The 19,583-nt window shown below is 35.5% G+C and overlaps 2 protein-coding genes across 2 annotated transcripts; one reads left to right on the top strand and one right to left on the bottom strand.

Annotated features, from left to right (window-relative positions):
* Nucleotides 1-80: 80 nt before the first annotated feature.
* Nucleotides 81-13,100, bottom strand: LOC306873026 (transmembrane protein 8B-like). Its single transcript, XM_079422018.1, has 13 exons — nucleotides 12,733-13,100; nucleotides 12,381-12,558; nucleotides 11,110-11,320; nucleotides 10,736-10,860; nucleotides 9,312-9,574; nucleotides 8,897-9,225; nucleotides 7,322-7,415; nucleotides 7,116-7,233; nucleotides 6,839-6,978; nucleotides 6,577-6,755; nucleotides 5,918-6,064; nucleotides 3,495-3,611; nucleotides 81-2,199 (listed from the first exon to the last, which is right to left on the bottom strand). Exons 1-13 carry the CDS (start codon nucleotides 12,791-12,793, stop codon nucleotides 1,906-1,908), a joined length of 2,256 nt encoding a protein of 751 aa, XP_079278144.1. The 5' UTR covers nucleotides 12,794-13,100; the 3' UTR covers nucleotides 81-1,905.
* A 2,752-nt stretch (nucleotides 13,101-15,852) lies between these two features.
* Nucleotides 15,853-19,403, top strand: LOC306873041 (uncharacterized protein). Its single transcript, XM_079422042.1, has 2 exons — nucleotides 15,853-16,019; nucleotides 18,513-19,403. The coding sequence occupies exons 1-2, from the start codon at nucleotides 15,943-15,945 to the stop codon at nucleotides 19,276-19,278; spliced, it is 843 nt and encodes a 280-aa protein (XP_079278168.1). The 5' UTR covers nucleotides 15,853-15,942; the 3' UTR covers nucleotides 19,279-19,403.
* Nucleotides 19,404-19,583: the final 180 nt, after the last annotated feature.

Here is a 19,583-nt window from a genome sequence, read left to right on the forward strand (position 1 = left end):
TAATATCATTATTTATTTCACCATTTATTAGCATATAGATTGCAGAACACTTTATGAAAAAAGGAGACAGGAATCAAGAGCACAAATAAAAATGTATATAATCTCTGTGACTCTCAACCCCAAACACAAGTGCATATTTGTGCAATTTACAAGGCCTACCAATGGACACAAAGAAGAGCCAGGATTGTCACAATAAGCAATATTAAATCAAAACTAAATCCTTTAAGAAAGAAGAAAAGGTTTTGAGATTGATAGATTTACAAATTAAACTATCTTAGTTTAGCTCATAGTTCTTTTCAATATCAATTCCAATACAAAATTAATATAAAACATCTGTATAATATTCCAACCCTAATTAACACTTTACCTCCTCTGGAAAAACGAGATAAATCACGTTAAATAGAAAACCGTGACACTGATTTACATACATTTGATCTTTAAAGGACAGCTGCTATGTAAATTTAAATCTGAAAAGAACGTCCACAGATGCCTCTTCAAGTTTAAACTGGCCTGAGGTGTTCAGAAGTACAGTATAATGCATATCTATGTAACGCCTTGACCAATACAGAAGTTCATCTTAAATACATCAGGTCATCATACATCAGACACCCATAACAAACACACACCTTTAACCTATTAAGCAGACACAGCCATTCATACTGGCGTACAAGCATAATTTCACATACTGGCTCAAGCATACACAATTTTAAGCGAGTTCAAGAAGTTCTTCCCCTCGGAAACGTAAGAGCAACATCTCAAGAAAAATTCCAAGGCTTTTAGGGAGGAAGAAGGGAGGTAATTTCTTGTACATTCCTGACAGTGGTATAAATTGGCTATTAAACAAGGAACTACTGCAGCTGCTCTCCAGTGTAAGCAAACAATAGTTCAGAGACACAGACAACAGTCCTCTCTGGTCATGAAAATGCCCAACATCATCCTTAATGTCATAAGTAGGTCCAGACAGAATTTGCTATTTTATTTATTTTTTCTAATTTCCTGTGCTGATTTTGAAAGAAAATCTCCAGAAATCTGTGAAAAGTATTTAACTATAGTTAAATGTGTCATTTAAAAAAATTATTTTTTCAGGAACAATCCGGGTACAGATTCAATGTGGTGCTACTCATTAAAAACAACTGAAAAAAGTGCTGAATATACCAAGAATTCAGTAGTTTTTCTCAAAAGAGATAAAAAAAAAGACATTTGTCCGCAAAGAACTTGACAAATGCAGTGTTATAAACTGCTAAACTGATTCTTCGAACTCACAAAAGTGCTTCATGGAGTAAACTGGGTCAAATGACATTCACTAAGTTGCCTTTTGCTCATTTTCGTTCTTAAATTATTGACATTGCTGTTGTTCTCTGTGAAATCACTCATTTGAAAAGTTAAAAAGTGCAAAAGTAAACTGTTTAAAGGAATAGTTCATTCAAAAATGAAAATTATGGCATTGTTTACTCACCCTCACGTCATTAAAACCTGTAAGCAGTTATTTTCTTTTCCATGAAACACAAAAGGAGAAGTTTTTGTTCATCAAAAAGCACCATAAATGTAGTCTACATGACTAATGCACTATATTCCAAGCCTTCTGCAGTGTGGCACCAAAATAAATTTGTTACTGATAGTCTTCACTTGATTGATGTGGTCGCTATGAATTGTCAAGAATCCCCTGTTGTGTTCCATTGATTTGGTTTATGGGTTTAGAATGATAGTAAAAAAATTTTGGGTAAAATTTTTGGGTAAACTATTCCTTTAAGTTGTTATTAATGTGCATACAGTCGTACTGGCGACTGCAGAGGAGAATCTTTCAGATAAAGCTTGATGTGTTTCTTAAAGCTAATCACTAATGTTTGTAAAACTGTTAAAATGCACACGAAAATCCAGTTTGTGCAAATTTCAATAGCAGTGTATTTAGGTGACAGTGTAAAGCTCTACTTTCTCATTTTTACACCTCCTGTAGCTACAGATTTTGTTGGTCCAGCCCCAGGGGGGAACGTGTTTTTCACGGGGTGGTAAGAGGAAGACCACGCTCGTGGCCACCATGACATGCCAAATGGAATGAGTGTAGTAGTAGTTGCTGTCGGTCTGAGCGAAGACGTACACGCACACTCCAATCAATGCAGATACGATGCCCGGAAGCAGGAACAACACCCAGCGGCGCCACAACGGAGGGTAGCATTGATGCCGTTTCACTCCTCGATAAACCTGTAACACAAGTGAACAGGACGGGAAATATTTCAACACTGCTCATCATTAAATGGAAATGTACTGATTTACTTGAAAGTGAAATCTGTAAGGATATCTTTTTTTTTTTGGTGGGAGTAGATCAGTTATTTATTTATTCACTCATTCATTCATTTAGAAAAGTAACTTTTAAATCAGAATTTAATTAATTTATATAATTATATAAGTTTGGGGGAAATACGATTTTGTGTACGTGTGTGTGTTTGTCTCTCATGCTCACCAAGGCTGAATTTATTGAAATAAAAATACATTAAAAACTGTAACAATAACTGTAATATTGTTCAAATAGTTGAAAATCTGAATTTTCAAGCCGCTATTATTTAGTGTCACGTGATCATTTAGAAATCATTTTACATGCTGATTTGGTGTTCAAGAAACATTTATTATTATAACAGTTGAATAAATTTATGCTGCTTAATATTTTGAGGAAACCACGATTTTCTATATATCTTTTTTTTGTAGTATTACCCACATGGAAAGAACCTATATGAGGATATATGCGCATATATGAAACCTATATGCAGTATATATGCACATATATGATAACATATATGCTGCATATATGCGTATATATGCCACATATAGGCAAAATTGAGGTGCATATATGTGCATATAAAGGCCATATAGGTCTCCTGTATTGCTTCTTTATATCCACATATAAGCCCTATATGTACATGTAAATGTAAATTTCGACATTTGGGGCTTTTATTTATGTTGTCTAGCAGCTATGGATTTTAATAATTTTACTAATATATAGGTAAACATATAGGTGCATATATGCACACATATATATACATACATGCATATATGTACCTATATAGGTACATGTATGCACGTATATGTGTACATATATGTATGCATATATGTGTACATATATGTACACATATATGTGTACATATATGTACATATATTATAGGAAAACGGCCAATTTTATATATGTCAAATATATTAAAAACATATATCAAAACCTATATTAAAACATATATGTTTATATAGGTTATTTCCGTGTGGGTAGTAACAGTACTATAATAAACATCTTTACTGTTACTTTTGATCACTGTAATGCATATCTGCTGAATAAACAAATTAATTTTGTTACAAAAATATTACTGACCTAAAACATTTAAAAAGTTGTGTATTTACTTTTTTTTAAATTAAATAAAAATTTATTAAATTCCTATTATTAGTCAGTCACAATATCAAAAAACAATCTAAGAATACATAATGTTTTGGAGTAATGGAAAAGTCAAACTCACCCAGGAAGTGACCATAATAACCACAGCAAACAGGACAGGACCTAAAAGGTTCCATAGCCCCCTGCGGTCCAACTGCATTGCCATAGAAATTATGAGAGTGCCCACCATAAACAATAGCTGTAATGTAAAAACAATATAAGCTATTAAAACAGACATGCAACATATTTTAAATAAATAATGTAAATCAACATTTAATTGTTGTTTTTGTTTTGTTTTTTAAATCTTTTTCATTGTAACATGCAAACTGTTTCAGAACCAAAAACTTCCTTCCCAGTCTAAAAAGACAATCTACTGAAACTAATCTGTAGAAACTGATTGAACTCTGACATCAGAAGCACTAGAACATTAACAATAAACGGCCCCCATTCTATTCATTATAAGACACTTAATAGTTTAAGGGCGTTTACTCAAGTCTCATATTTCATTCTAAAGATGAATATAGAAAAGGAAAATTGAGAAGGCAAATTTACAATTTTAATGCAAGAATCCTTGACTAAAGGGGGGAAAACTATTTAATATTTAATATAAAATGTTATATTTATTGATGATTTAAATACTCATTCTTCTAATTTATAGACATAATAATATGATTATAAATTTATACACAATACCTGTAAATAAAAACAGGGTTCGTACAGAAACTGCAAAATGAAATTTTGACTTTCAAGGACTTTTCAAGCATTACTTTTTTGGTTTTCAAGGACTAAAATCAGAGATCACAATATCGTTATAATCTTTCAAATTCTAATAAATAAATGAATAAAACAAAATTGTACAAATAACATGCAGCGCATGCAAACCATGGCTGTGGTGACTTTAAAATTTGAAAGGATACTATGGCAAAGTTTTAAATTTCCTCATTCAAAGTGATTTTTGTCATGAATATATGATTAACCAGAAGAGTAGAAGCTTCATACACTTGGAAAATTAAGAGCTATATCACGATCATGGACACTAGGGGTGTGACAATACATTTAGCTCGTGAGATAAGACAAAATATAGATACTTAGTTCACTAGAATGAGACAATATTTTAATTTTTTTTTATTTATCTAGAGCCGTAACTAACGATTATTTAGGTAATCAAGTAATCTACTGATTATTTTGACAAGTGAGCAATCTGACAGCAGACCTAAGTGAAAAGCAGGCTTTAGTAGGACTACTTTTATATATATATATTAAGCTAATGATGAGACAATAATAACTGGTTTGAATAAAGTATCAAAAACCAAGTAATCACATGGTTTTAATGAACAACACTGTTAAAATACGTAAACTAATATGCCTATACTAAATAATATGAGCATACACAACTTAACTACATTAAGTATTATAAGTTTATAACAAACACCTGCAGAGGGCGCCGGCGACCTGTTGATGTTTCACTTTACAGCGTGATTCAATGACGTTTAAATCCATATAATTTTAATATTAGGTCACATGCAAACTCAGAGAGAGGGTTTGAACTTTTATTTTGAAATGTAGAATATAGAAATATGTTGATGTATTCTCCTGTGCTGGCATGGGTTTCTAAAATATGTACTTTATAAATCTAGTGAGATAACGCGCACTGTTTTCCCAGCTGAACAAACTCATGCAAAGGAAGAGTTTGTGGACCGAGCTGCTGAGATGGACACGTGCTTCTCGCTTGTAAATGATAACAGTGCAACACAACGCGCGTCAGAATTTATACGCGTTCAAATGAAACCCAAGTAAACAGCACGTGCAATAAAAGACCGAACAATATAATGCAAGCACCATCAAAGGTTTTACACAAACTAAATTTTATACTGATATCGCGAGACCGCTTTTAACCTCAAGGAGTAATATCGCGAGATCGCGTGCGGGCAGGGCAGCCGGGTGAAGTGCTCTGTATTTAGACGCGCTGCGTCGTTAATTTAGCGAGAAAAGATTGTTTTTGTCGAAAACTAAAAGCAGGGTTTTCCAGGGCTTACATTTCAAAAAGCCAAATTCAAGTACAAAAATGTAAAAATGTTTTACTGGCTCGTGGTAGTAACAATACCTTTTATCACACCATTTCCTTTAAAGAACAGGTAGGTCTAGTTAAACATGCCGTGCCATTCCACAATAGTTCCATTGCAGTTTACAAGGTGATAAAGACATTTGACACTTTCATGAATGAACATGGCAACACAAGGGTACCATTTAATGGCAACATGCAGCAGTTTCAGTTCCACCCTGCAGCTGTCTGCTGGTAGGTTGTATTTAAAATTGTCACACTTGAACAAAAACGGTCATAATACCAATAACAATCAATCTTTAGTTATTAGAGATGCTGTGTAACCCCTTTCACCAATGACAAAGCTCCAACACATCTACCATGACTCCATGGGAGATGTGCACATTATTAACAACAATGACCATTATTGATTAAAATAAAAATATACACAATATAGTACTTACATATTTTACTGGATCCTGGAGCCGTGCCATGCACACAATGGTCACCCACACCGACACAACAGAACCCAAGAAATCACAGAACTGGAGAGTGTCGTAGTCCATGATGCACATCACAGTCACACCGGGCTGGTCACAAGCATGATAAAACTAAAGAAGACACACTATTTATGACTACAAAATATGCAATGTGTATTATAAACAGACAGAAAGGCAGACAGATATATAGGAGAAGAAGGTGTGAGACACGAGCAAATCCACCAACCAGAGAACTCTATGCCACAAACACAAGAATATTTTTTTAATCTATATTACAACATAATATGAATAAAAAATACATTGATACAAATACAATATACAATATAATATAAAGTTACTAGGATAACTGGGTCACAATTCATTATTGATAACAGTGGTTGTGGTGAATTGATAGATAGACATATAGACAGACAGAGAGAGATAGAGATAGATAGACAGACAGACAGATATATAGACAGATGGATAGACAGACAGAGATAGAGAGAGACAGACAGACAGACAGACAGACAGACAGACAGATAGATAGATAGATAGATAGATAGATAGATAGATAGATAGATAGATAGATAGATAGATAGATAGATAGATAGATAGATAGATATAAATATAACATAAAAACACACCGTGGAGAAAAACATGGTAAAGAAGTAGATGGCGGCCTCGACGTGGTAGCCTCTGTAAAGTGCCACGACAATGGGTGGGATGAAGAAAAAGTTACTGAGGGTGAGGAGCAGAGCCGCAGCCATCTGCCGGGAGTATGACTGCGCAGTCACTCCGTCCGTACAGCCCCATCCCTGCCAACCTGTCAACAGCAAACAGTAACAAACTCAGTAGCTTTAATTATTAATGATTTATGGCCAGTTGTTTGCATTTGTTTTTGTTTACCTGCTTTGCACACACATGCGCCATAGAAGTAGCTGTGCGTGCGTAGCAGTCTGCATTCTCCATACGGTCCACAGTCATCAATGCACGCACTCACACTCACAGACGCACTCACTATAGCAGATGTGTTCCTGCAGTCGACACTAGAAGGAAACACAGGAGTATAAATAATGCTCAGAAGGTGCTTTGGGAATGTCTGTAGTTGTCATACAATATAAATGTATAGGACAGGTCTATCTTACTGTGTGTGCTAGTTCTGCACTGAATTTGCACAACTGACCTGTCATTGCACACGGACTGGAGGCTGAGGTACCACACTGCTGCGTCTGGAAACGGAATCCTCAACAGTGCCTGTGATTCATTGCTGCTCACACTCAGAGAATAGCCCTGCATAAGCCCTACATGCACACATATACACAGAGAGCTTCAAATCTGACATGCAGGAGAATAGTAAGCATGCATTGCACACATTTTAATGTGACTAACCTGTAGCACAATTCTGGCTGCGGTTGACATGAAGTACAGGAGCAGAAGGTGTGAGACATGCTTTGACATGAGCAAATCCCCCAACCAGAGAACTCTATGCCACAAACACAAGAATAAAAAATGTTAAATCTATATTAAAATCTATATTACTCCATTATCGATGTTAAAAAAAATACACTGAGTCACATTCAATATACCTAGTATAATATAAAGTTACTAGGATAACTGGGTCACAATTCATTATTCATTATTACAGTGGTTGTGGTGAATATGCTGTGCTCAAATAAAATCAGCCACAAGAGGATGTGATTGTACAGTCTTGTATAATCTACACCTACATCGCAACATGTTGTTTGGGAGGGTTTCAAGAAAAATTCTCCTAGCTCATTCAAAAACAAACTCCAGCATATTCAGTTATCAGACACGACTGGAACTTCAAATGGGACTGGCTTCTATGGTCAGATGAAACTAAAAAATTAGCTTTTTAGCAGCAAACACTCAAGATGGGTAAAAAGTACCCCATGTGTACAATGAAATATACTGCTGTATTTTTGATGTTGTGGGCCTATATTTCTGCTGGAGGTCCTGGACAATTTGTTTAGACACATGACATCATGGATTCTATCAAATACCAACAGATAAAAAACTCAAGTGACTGACTCTGTTAGAAATCTTATAATGGGCCATATTTGGATCTTCCAACCAGACAATAATCCAAAAACAAACCTTAAAAACAACACAAAAATGGGTCACTGGGCACAAAACCAAGCTTCTGCTATGGTCAAACCTGAACCCTATAGAAAATGAGTGAGGTGAACTGAAGAGATGCACCAACATGGAGCTGGGAATCTAAAGGGTCTGGAGTGATTCTGGATGAAGGAATGGTCTCTGATCTCTTGTCAGGTGTTCTCTAACCTCATCAGGCATTATTGGAGAAAATTTAGAGCTGTTAAACTGACAATTGGAGGTTTAAAAAAGTACTGAATAAAAGGGTGCCGTTAATTGTGGCCAATGTGTATTAGAGAAAAACATTTATTTCATATTGATATTTCCCTCCCATTTTAAATTCTTATTATCCAATGAAAGGTTAGATTTTTGTGAATTTCTTAAATAAAAGATCAAAAGGATTAACAATGCAGATTAATTTTCATGGCCTTCTTTGATCATATTTACCAAGGGTATATATATATATATATATGTACATATATACACACACACACACACACACACATACATATATATTAAATCAGCCCAATAGTTTTTAGAATTGATAGCAAAAAGAAATGTTTCTTGAGCACCAAATCAGCATATTTGAATGATTTCCAAAATTGAAGACTGGAGTAATGGCTGCTGAAAAATAAGCTTTGCCATCACAGAAATAAATTACATTTTAAAATAAATCCAAATAGAAAAGTTATTTTAAATTGTAATAATATTTCACAATTTTAAAGTTTTTACTTTATATTTTATTGAATAAATGCTGCTTTGGTGAGCACAAAAGACTTCTTTCAAAATCTCACTCACAATATTATATTATATTATAATATAATATGTTATAATATATTATATTCTTACAGTGTTCAAGTGGAGCTGTACAACAAACGTGCCGCCACTGTCACCAGGAGAATGCTCAAGTGTGAGCACAGTGGGAAGGTCTGAGGTCACGGTTAGGTTGCTGCTGGAAACGATGAAGCGTAGTGATAGCACATCCTGTTCGTCTCTGAACACTGAAGGGCTTCTCATGCACACTGGCTCAGAGCTGTTAGCACGGAGGCCCGGTTGGTCTCTCATGGAAACGGATGTGTTACTGAGGCCACCTGAGCTGTTGCTTTGGGGAGCAATGATGGTACGAATGAAGGCTGAGGTGTTGAAATCTGAAGAGACGCTCAAAGGTTTACATCCCACTGTGTGCATGAAGTGAAAGAGGAGGGAAATACATTTAAGAATCAAGCAATAACTGGCAAAAAATATTTAATGAATCAAAACAAACCTGTGACATTGGCAGAGATGCTGAAAGGTATGGTGGTGTTTGGTTGACTAGTCTCAACCGTAACCAGCAACCAGCTGTTCCACGGGGGAATGAGGACCGATGTGGAGCAGCTCTTTAACCCTGAACAGTTCTGTTTCACCTCTGAGCCCTGCCTCAAAGTGCTGGAGCCTACAGTGATTGACAGCTCGCAATCATTTCCCAGCTTTACAGAACAATTCAAGATGAAAACCTCCAACCTGGAGGAGAACTCTGGAACAAAGACCCTAAACAAAAAAGGTACAAAAGATTTCAACAAAACAAAAACAGAAACTTTTGTATATGCATATACAGTATATACGTATATATTGGGGAAGTCGTGGCCTAATGGTTAGAGAGTCGGACTCGTAACCCAAAGGTTCCGATTTCGAGTCTCAGGTCCGGCAGGAATTGTAGGTGGGGGGAGTGAATGCACAGCGCTCTCTTCCACCTACAATACCATGACTGAGGTGCCCTTGAGGCACTGAACCCCCAACTGTTCCCCGGGCACCGCAGCATAAATGGCTGCCCATCGCTCCGGGTCTGTGTTCACTGCTGTATGTGTGCACTTAGGATGTGTTAATTGTAGAGCACAAATTCTGAGTATGGGTCACCATACTTGGCCACATGTCACGTCACTTTCATATATATACACTACATTATATACTACTACTGTTTGAACAGTACGATTTTTTATATTTTTTTTTTAAAGAAGTCTCTTTCAAGCCTGCATATATTTGATCCAAAATACAGCAAAAACAAGAAAATTGTAAAATATTTTTGCTATTTAAAATAACTGTTTTCTATTTGAATATATTTTAAAATGTAATTTATTCCTTTGATTTCAAAGCTCACATGATTCTTCAGAAATCATTCTAATATTCTGATTTGCTCAAAAAAACATTTATTATTATTGTCGAAAAAAGCTGAGTAGAATTTTTTCAAGTTACTTTGATGAACAGAAGAACAGCATTTATCTGAAATAGAAATCTTTAGTAACATTATAAATGTCTTTATCATCACTTTTGATCAATTTAAAGCATCCTTGCTAAATAAAAGTACTCCCCCCCTCAAAAAAAATGTATTGACTCCAAGCTTTTCAATGGTACAGTGCATAACGTTACAAAAGCTTTTTATTTTTTATTTATTTCAGATAAATGCTAACCTTTGGATCTTTCTCTTCATCAAAGAATCCTGAATAAAAACGTACACGGCTGTTTTAAATATTGATAATAATAATAAAAAGTGTTTTTGCTGTATTATCAATCAAATAAATGCAGGCTTTGTAAGCAGAATAGAATTCTTCAAAAAAACATTAAAAATCTTAAAGTTCAAAAAGTTTTGACTGGTAGTTTATATATCTAACAAACATATTCTGCTTAATACAAACACATGAACATAGATCATACTTAAACAGTGCTGGAGTTGTAGTTAGTGTTTGATAGAGTGGAATGTTGTGCTGCAGGATTGGCAGGTCAGCAGCTCTCCTTAAAAACATCTGTGCCTGAAATAGGTATGAGCAAGACGGCAGTCCCTAAAACAGAAAGCAACAAACAATCACACATTTACTTCTACTGTTCTTCAAAAAATAATTCAGCTTTTGCATCCCAGGAATAAGTTACATTTTAAAATATATTAAAATAGAAAATGTGTTATTTCAAATTGTAATAATGTTTTACAATATTACTGTTTTTTACTAGAAAGTGTACTTATTACTGTATTGATCTAGAAAGTTGTCACATTTATATAGGTAATCCTACAAAATATATATATATGCACACACCTGCTGCTCTATCTTCCCTTCATCCTTGGGCAGGTGAGCAGCAAGGAACCAGTCTCCAGGTTTGGGATGGGTCACATTGAACAGTGTCACATTGCCGCTCTGTCCACTGGGAATGGTCAGCGTCAAATTGTGAGCAAGAGACACTGATGTGGAGTTTGGAAAGGCTGTTTCTATGGGGTTGATGACCGGGGGCGCTCCTGCCCTAAAGTGCCTGTTAATTTACATTAGATGGGCAGAAGTCAATGTTAAATGAAATAATTAGAAAACGTATCACTACTTTGTCATTTAGTTGCTTTTAACTACATTTATAACCAACAGTACTTCTTTCAGGATGAGTCTCTAGTGCAACTTAGGGTTAAAGACCCCATGAAATGGTTTGATAAACAATTTTCCTTAATTTCTTGGTGCATTTTAGCTGCTAAAAGTTTATTTTGTCATCTTTTAGGAGTATATTAGTATACAAAACATGTTTGACATCTGTATGTGCTCTTTAATAGTTTGCATGTTTCCAAGGATTTTTAAGCAAGTCTGCTGGTATTGATACGCAATAATAATTGGGCTTCTCAGTTAAAGAGTTCTCATGAGAATTTGTCTTCTGTATACGGTTTCCAAGAAGTGATCTCTCAGACCGACCTCTAAGGAGATCATTCTTAGACCCATCAGCACATATTGAAATATAATTATTTTCATTACAAGACTTAAACCTGTGAAAACAAAAACATTAAAGTCACAATGAAACGGAAGCCATACATCATGGAAAAAGAAAAAAAAAAGTAGGGCAAGGACTTGGTTCTATGTATCTGTGTCTGAATGGATTTAGATGAATGTAAGCTTTAGGGACGAGGCTCAAGCGGACGACAAAATGTCTGGTTCAAAACATTTTTAAAAAATGAAATGTATTCTTCACAATAAGATCTATAACTTGCATTTAGAAAACAGAAAGGGTATATTTTCATTTCATGTTAACTTGAAATATATAAACATCTGAAACATTAAAACCCACACTTGATATTGGACATGTTTTCAAATGGGTCAGCTATTATTACAACTATAAAACCAAGTAAATCTCCTTCAAAGAGGTTTTCAGGATTTTATCACATTTCATCACAGTGTTGCATAATAGCAAGTTCTCCATTAAATTTGCCCAAACTTTTACCTAGAAGCATGATAACATTGTTATCGTGGGAAAGCTTTCAAAAGATTATTTCAATACTGAAAGCACTTCAAATTCATGGATTATTCAGCAGTATTCATAATTTCACCATACATACACAGTGATGTTTTGGTTGCCACAGTTCAGTCCGGGTCCCCGTGAGACGGTGAGCAGCCACCGCGCGAGCACCGCATCTTCCGGTACTCTGAAGTGATGGAGCCGAACATTACCGAACCAGCCGTACTTGGACAACCTCTGTGGTGTTTTAGAGTAGAACCCGTTCAAGTAAGTGAGGTCTGGGGGGCAGATGTAAACAATCACAATAAGCGAGATCCTTTCATTCGCTTTAAACTTGTATATGTAAAGACATTCTATAAACCAGATCGTTTACCTAATGTTGATATTTCTGTGACATTTGGGTAAGACCTAAAAACTACAAATATATCTATGATAGGCTATCTAAAACTCACCGTTAGCAAAACAGCCAGCGATAACATACAGTAGAAGGCACGGTGCTAAATATTTATCCATACTGCAGTCTATATTGTCCTCAGTCAGCCCATTGTAGTGTTCTTCAAATGTCTAAGGACTGTTGTTACTTCCTGGTTCAAAACAGAAATACTGGATACGTATGCATAGCTTCCTCTTCGCCGCTGTTGAAGCTCATAAATATTAATGAAGGGTCGTGTCGTTCTTCCAAAAGGCCAATCGGGTGGTAGGTCTGGTTAATTAATATTCATTATTTCTAAGACTCTTCGTAATATTCATAAGATAAGTCTGCGCCGCAGAAGGATTTCCGGCTGCTGGACCTTCAGAATGGTTGCCAAGCAACGTCATCAGGACCTGATTAATATTCATGAGCCAGGCCTTCGTCATAGTGGGATTCAATTCACAGAAAAAGATGTCAATTGTATTTACTTACTATTTTATTTATTTACTTTTTGATCATTCAGAAGTATTTGGAATAATACAAAACAACAAACCAAATAAAAAACATTGATAAATGAGTCAAGCTATTTCAGATTTCAGCCATACTGCAGCAACTGCTGGTTTGTTTGTTGTTGTTATTATTAGTAGTATGTGTACTGCGACTATCATCCACCAGATTTATGGTTACAGTGAGAATTCATGAAAACTGCAACAGTGCTATCTGCTGGTCAAGACCTCATACTGTTATGTTGAAAGGGCAAAAACAAAAAACAAACAAACAAACAAAAAAAACATGAGAAAACTGCCACTGTATATATAACATATCTAAAATGCAATGTATGTATGTACAGTATGTATTATCCCTTTTTACACAATAAAACTTCATACACAAACTCTCTCTCTCTCGCTCTCTCTCTCTATATATATATATATATAAAATTTCCCTTTTTATAAATAAATAAAAAAAACCCTCATACACAAACTCTTCATAAATTCCATCATCTTGTATTTATTTTTGAATAATTGGCAGATAATACTAAATTCCTATTCTGGCAAAATTTCTTTCTATTAAGAGTATGATTAACAACCCTTTAGGATCTATTTTTTTTAGGATATAAGTAAAATTTTAAGTGACAAAGAACATCTCAGTGTGCACTTGTGCAATGTGATAATTGTTTTCGTATACATTCAGTGTTCTAACTGGTGTTCCTTTAGTGTAATTTATTTGTAATCTTTCATAATATTTCATAGGAGTATTCCTAAACTCTTGTACATAAACAACATGATCTTCTACAATAATGATATATATATATATATTAGATTTTTGTATTATTAAACCATAATGTAGCACTTTATTTTTTGTAAAATAACAGAAGGACAGTTCTAAATCTTGTAATCATGTGTAATGTCCACCTGTGGCTGATGGATGGTTAAGCCATTACATGCTGTCTGACCAACCTGAAGCTACAGTTAAGTGTTCTTGTTCTTTGACATATGTTAGTCCAGATGCTGTGCTCTCCGCTGCTGGTCATTAGCTCTTCTATTGCCCCGCGTCCTGCTCATATTCACTCATGAGCACACACACACACACACACACACACATGTTGGTTTTTGTGGTTTATGGGGACTCTCCATAGGCGTAATGGTTTTTATACTGAACAAACTGTGTGTGCTATTGCCCTACACCAACCCTACACCTAAACTTAGCCCTCACAGGAGACTTTGTGCATTTTTAGATTTTCAAAAAAACACCATTTAGTTTGTTTTTTAAGCCTTTTGAATTACAGGGACATAGGCAGTGTCATAAACCACCTTCATATTGTAATACCTCTGTCATACCCATGTCATTATACAAATTTGTGTCCTCATAAACCACATAAACATGCACACTCTCTCTCTCTCTCTCTCTCTCTCTCTCTCTCTCTCTCTCACACACACACACACACACACACATACATTCTCTCTTGCGCTTCTTCTAGTCTTTAATGTTACTAGTCTTTAATGTTACACACACACACACACACACACACACATACACTCTCTCTTGCTCTTCTTCTAGTCTTTAATGTTACTAGTCTTTAATGTTACACACACACACACACACACACACACACACACACACACACACACACATACACACACACATACACTCTCTCTTGCTCTTCTTCTAGTCTTTAATGTTACTAGTCTTTAATGTTACACACACACACACACACACACTCACATACACACACACATACACTCTCTCTTGCTCTTCTTCTAGTCTTTAATGTTACTAGTCTTTAATGTTACACACACACACACACACACACACACACACACACGCACACACACATACACACACACAAACATATTAAGCTGTTACTACTACAGTATATTCCTCCTGCCATCTCATAGACTTTACTGTTTACCTGGAACTGTACAAAGCATTTTGAATGTGGCCTATTTATTTTTGGACAGTTTGACATTTTACACTCAATTTATAAATGCATTTTATATACTTATTTAATATATCACACAATGTTTAAACAAAAATATTCGAATTAATTGTTTCTTATGACCTTAAAATTGTTTTAATATTTTATACTTTATAATTTGTTTCTAGTAATTAAATTTCAATTGAATTTTTATTTTTATTTTGTTGTATTTTTAAAAGTTTTGTTTGCTATAATCCCCACTTTTAAGACCAGGGTTAGTTGTCACAGCCTGCCCCGATCTGTCCTAGATCTTAAGTTTAATTTACACCATAACTTTTTTTTATTTATTTTTTATGATTTAGTCTTTTCTAGTTTGCAGACACAACACTTTACTGTTGCGTGTTATGCACTAAATCAACTTTTGATTTGCTGTAGCCTATATAAAGTTTACACATTATTTATAAGGTCAAACGCACCTCAGATCAAAGGAGTATAATGGGCGTCATTTGGCTTGCTTGTCTTTTTAATGGGGTTTTATAAAGGGGCTCATTCAAAAGTCAAAACGGCGTAAGATGCGATTTCACGCCTTTTTAGGCTCATTTTTAAGTGGCCACCAGTGCACGATAACAGCTGTGAGTCAGACGCGCTGAGCTGAACGGACACTTGAGCGTCCCCCGGCAAACGAAGCGGCCGCCGCGCGCGCTAGTTTCCGTTCTTCTCTCCGGTTGCTGGGAGCCCAGACAAACTCACGCTCTGTTTGAGCTGAACACAATTACAGACGCGTGCCTAAATATTTGCTCAGAAAACAGACTCCCCTCGAGCGATGGGTATAAAATGAGCAAACCGCTACTTGTCCATAACATGAAACGGACAGCACGACTTCACGAGCGACATCCACCGAGCATTACACGGTAAGAGAGACATTTCACATTTTAACATTTTCTAAAGTAATACTAAGTTTTCTTTCTTTCTTTCTTTCTTTCTTTCTTTCTTTCTTTCTTTCTTTCTTTCTTTCTTTCTTTCTTTCTTTCTTTCTTTCTTTTCTGGTAGCTATAAAAAACTGTGATAAGCTGTCACATTTATAATCTTTCAAAAGTAATACATTTTTTATTGTACAAAACATTTTTACAGAAAACAACAACAATAATTCAAATTAAAATAATTAAAATAGTTAAAATTATGAAAACCTTTTTTTTCTTTCCTTCACTCTTTCTTTGTCATATTTATATCAGTGATCTTACACAAGTTATTCATTGTAAAGCTGCCATTTTTTTTACAGAAAATATAATAATACATTAACAAATAAATACATTATATATATATATATATATATATATATATATATGTGTGTGTGTGTGTGTGTGTGTGTGTGTGTGTACAAATATGTTAAATATTCATTTATGTTACACTAAAAATTACTCTTGTTATGAGAAAACAAAATTTCTGCATCGACCATACAGCCCTTTTCTTCAAGTTCAAGTTCTATTTATTTATATAGCACATATAAAACAGCCACATGGCTGACCAAAGTGCTGCACAGAGATTCAAAGACTGAATAACCAATTAAAAGAAAACAGCACAACTAAACAATTTGCAGGGTCTCACTCTATACAGTAAGTAAAAATTGAAACACACGAGAGACAAGAAATATGAACCCATAAAACTATGCAAAAAAAAATAAATAAAAATAAGATAGAGATAAAGTAAAATAAAGTTATGTAAAAGCCAGAGAAAATAGATAAGTTTTTAGAAGAGATTTAAAAATGGGCAGAGAAGGTGCAAGTCTGATTTCAAGGGGGAGGCTGTTCCACAACCGCAGCCCAACCACTGAGAAAGCTCGATCCCCTCTACGTTTAAGTCTGGATAGTGGGACTAGAAGAAGGGACTGATCACTTGATCTTAAACATCTGGAGGGAGTGTATGGGTGCAACAATTCAGATAAATACGTAGGAGCTAGATCGTGTAAAGATTTGTATACGAATAAAAGGATTTTGAAGTCAATTCTAAATTTAATAGGCAGCCAATGAAGGATCCGCAGTATAGGAGTAATATGAGCACTTTTACGGCTATTATGAAGGAATCTAGCGGCAGCGTTTTGAACTAGTTGAAGACGATTAATTAAAGAATTAGAACTACCACAATAAAGTGAATTGCAGTAGTCTAAGCATGACGTGATGAAGGCATGAACAGCCATCTCTAATGTTTTATGATTTAGGAAAGGTTTAATTTTTGATAGCAGACGAAGTTGATAGAAACTAGAACCTATTACGGATGAGATATGTTTGTCAAAGTGTAAGGACTCATCTAACCAAACACCAAGGTTCCGTATACATTGAGAACTAAACTCTTGAGGAAGACCACAGGTTAGATTAGCAATAGAAGAAGAAAAGTTACCTAACTTGACCAAGAATTTTCTGTCAGTGAGGTATGACAAAAACCACTTAAGAACAGTTCCTTTTCTAGATATCAGAGTGGTGTGATCAACAGTGTCAAAAGCTGCTGACTTTTCTTGTCCCCAGTCTTTTGTTTGTGAACAATTTTTAATTATAATTTTTTATTTAAAAGGCGAACTGTACATAAAAAGAAACAAACAAAAAAATAACATACACGAATACACAAAAACAACAATGGTCTGCATGATTGTACGAGGAGAAAAGAGCAAACAACTGAAGCAGAAAGAACAGTATTATCAGTTAGGATCACAAGGGATGTACAGACAATTCTGTCAGCATTATCACCATTTCTGTCTAAAATGGAAATATTAAAATTTCTTCAAACAGTTATCAAAACACCTTTAGTTTTATCGTCAGTCGCAGCAAAAGAGACCACCTCATAATATTTATTATTGCATATATGAACATCATCCATCCATAGCTGAGCTGTCTGGATCAAAGCAATGTCAACCTTTTTTCGTTGCAGTAGTTGTAAAAAAACCATTGACATTACAACTTATTATATTAATTTCAGTCATTACTATCAAACAAATAAGTGAACTGAACAAATGAGAGAGAGTTATACCACTGCAAATGAATTAACTCAAGTCAAGTTAAAAACCCATTAACATAAAGAAAACCCACCCCAAAAAACTTTTACTGACTGGGGTAAAAACCCCAGGCTGCCGCCCTCCCCTGTCTTCATCAGTGATAGTAACATTACATGACAGCCTGTACCATTCTTTAGAACACCGCCGTTAGTCCTAAGAGAACAGAATAACTTCGAATTCACACGAGTGATAAAGTGGGGTAAAAAAAAAAAGAAAAAAAAAAAAAAAAAGAGTATGTATGCTTGAGGAAACAAACATAAATAATTGTATCGTGTACATTGAAAACTGTACATAAGTGATACCAAGTTTAACTGTCCCCAGTCTTTTGTATATTTATGTATACATATAATTTTCTTCATAGGATGGCAGCAAGTGTTATCAGGACATTGAGTAACCTGGGTTTGGCGAAACCCTTCCCTCCCTGCTTCTTTCCGGCTGAGGATGAGGAGGAGACTGAAGAAGAATATGAAGAGGAGCTGAGAGAGGACAGTATGGAGGAGGATGAGGATGCAGTAGCCAGTGAGTCTCAAGAGGAAGAGCCGTGGGGTTTTGATTCGTTCCCCAATAACGCAGAGATGACCAATCAGCTCCTGCAGTTTGCTGAACTCATCAGCAGCGATGTCCAGCGCTACTTCGGCCGAAGCCAAGACCCTGATGCCTGTGACATCTATGCAGAGAGACCGTGTCCAAAAGTTGGGGGTCGCCAGCGGTACTACGCTGACTTCATCAAAGTAGCATCATCAGGGCAGGCGGAGGAGCCTGAGTCGCTCGGGCCCCTTGCAGAGCTCTTTCGAGACGCTCAAAGGAAAGGACAGGGTTTACCCATGAGCCAGCGCCGCCTGCCAATCAGCTTCTGGACAGAGCCTTTTACACATCAGCTTGACGTCTTGGGTGATGCAAACACACAAGAGAACTCGCTCAGTATGATTAACACATCAGAGGGTTCCAGTAACATCAGCACGTCACTGAGTATGTTCAGTAACACGAGCGTTTGCACCATGACCAGCTCCAGTATCTCAGGGACTCTCAGTAGCTCAAGCACGCCAGACTTCAGCGATTTACTTGCTCACTGGGCCATGGACAGAGAGAATCCCAATGAATTCAACTGTGACTACCCACTTTCATAATCAATAAGCCTGTCTTCTACACGGCAAAATATCATGTTGTTAATTTGTTCTGCTTTTCTTCTTGTTCTTAATGTCTGTCTTGTTTTTCAGTAAAATATTTGCACAAGACAAAAGTGCATTTTATCACATTCTGTTCACAGTTGTTTTTAATATTGTTATTTTATTAATTTAGTTTTTTTTGGCAGTGCATTCAGTATTCAGTTTTTCAATTTAAAATACTACTCCAACAACATTTTCTTGACCATTCTTACTCTTAAGTTTGTTTTAATGTATAAAAAACAGAATTATTTTGCTAAAAAATGTAT

This window comes from Barbus barbus (assembly GCF_936440315.1).
Source record: "Barbus barbus genome assembly, chromosome: 7".
Classification (NCBI taxonomy): Eukaryota; Metazoa; Chordata; class Actinopteri; order Cypriniformes; family Cyprinidae; genus Barbus; species Barbus barbus.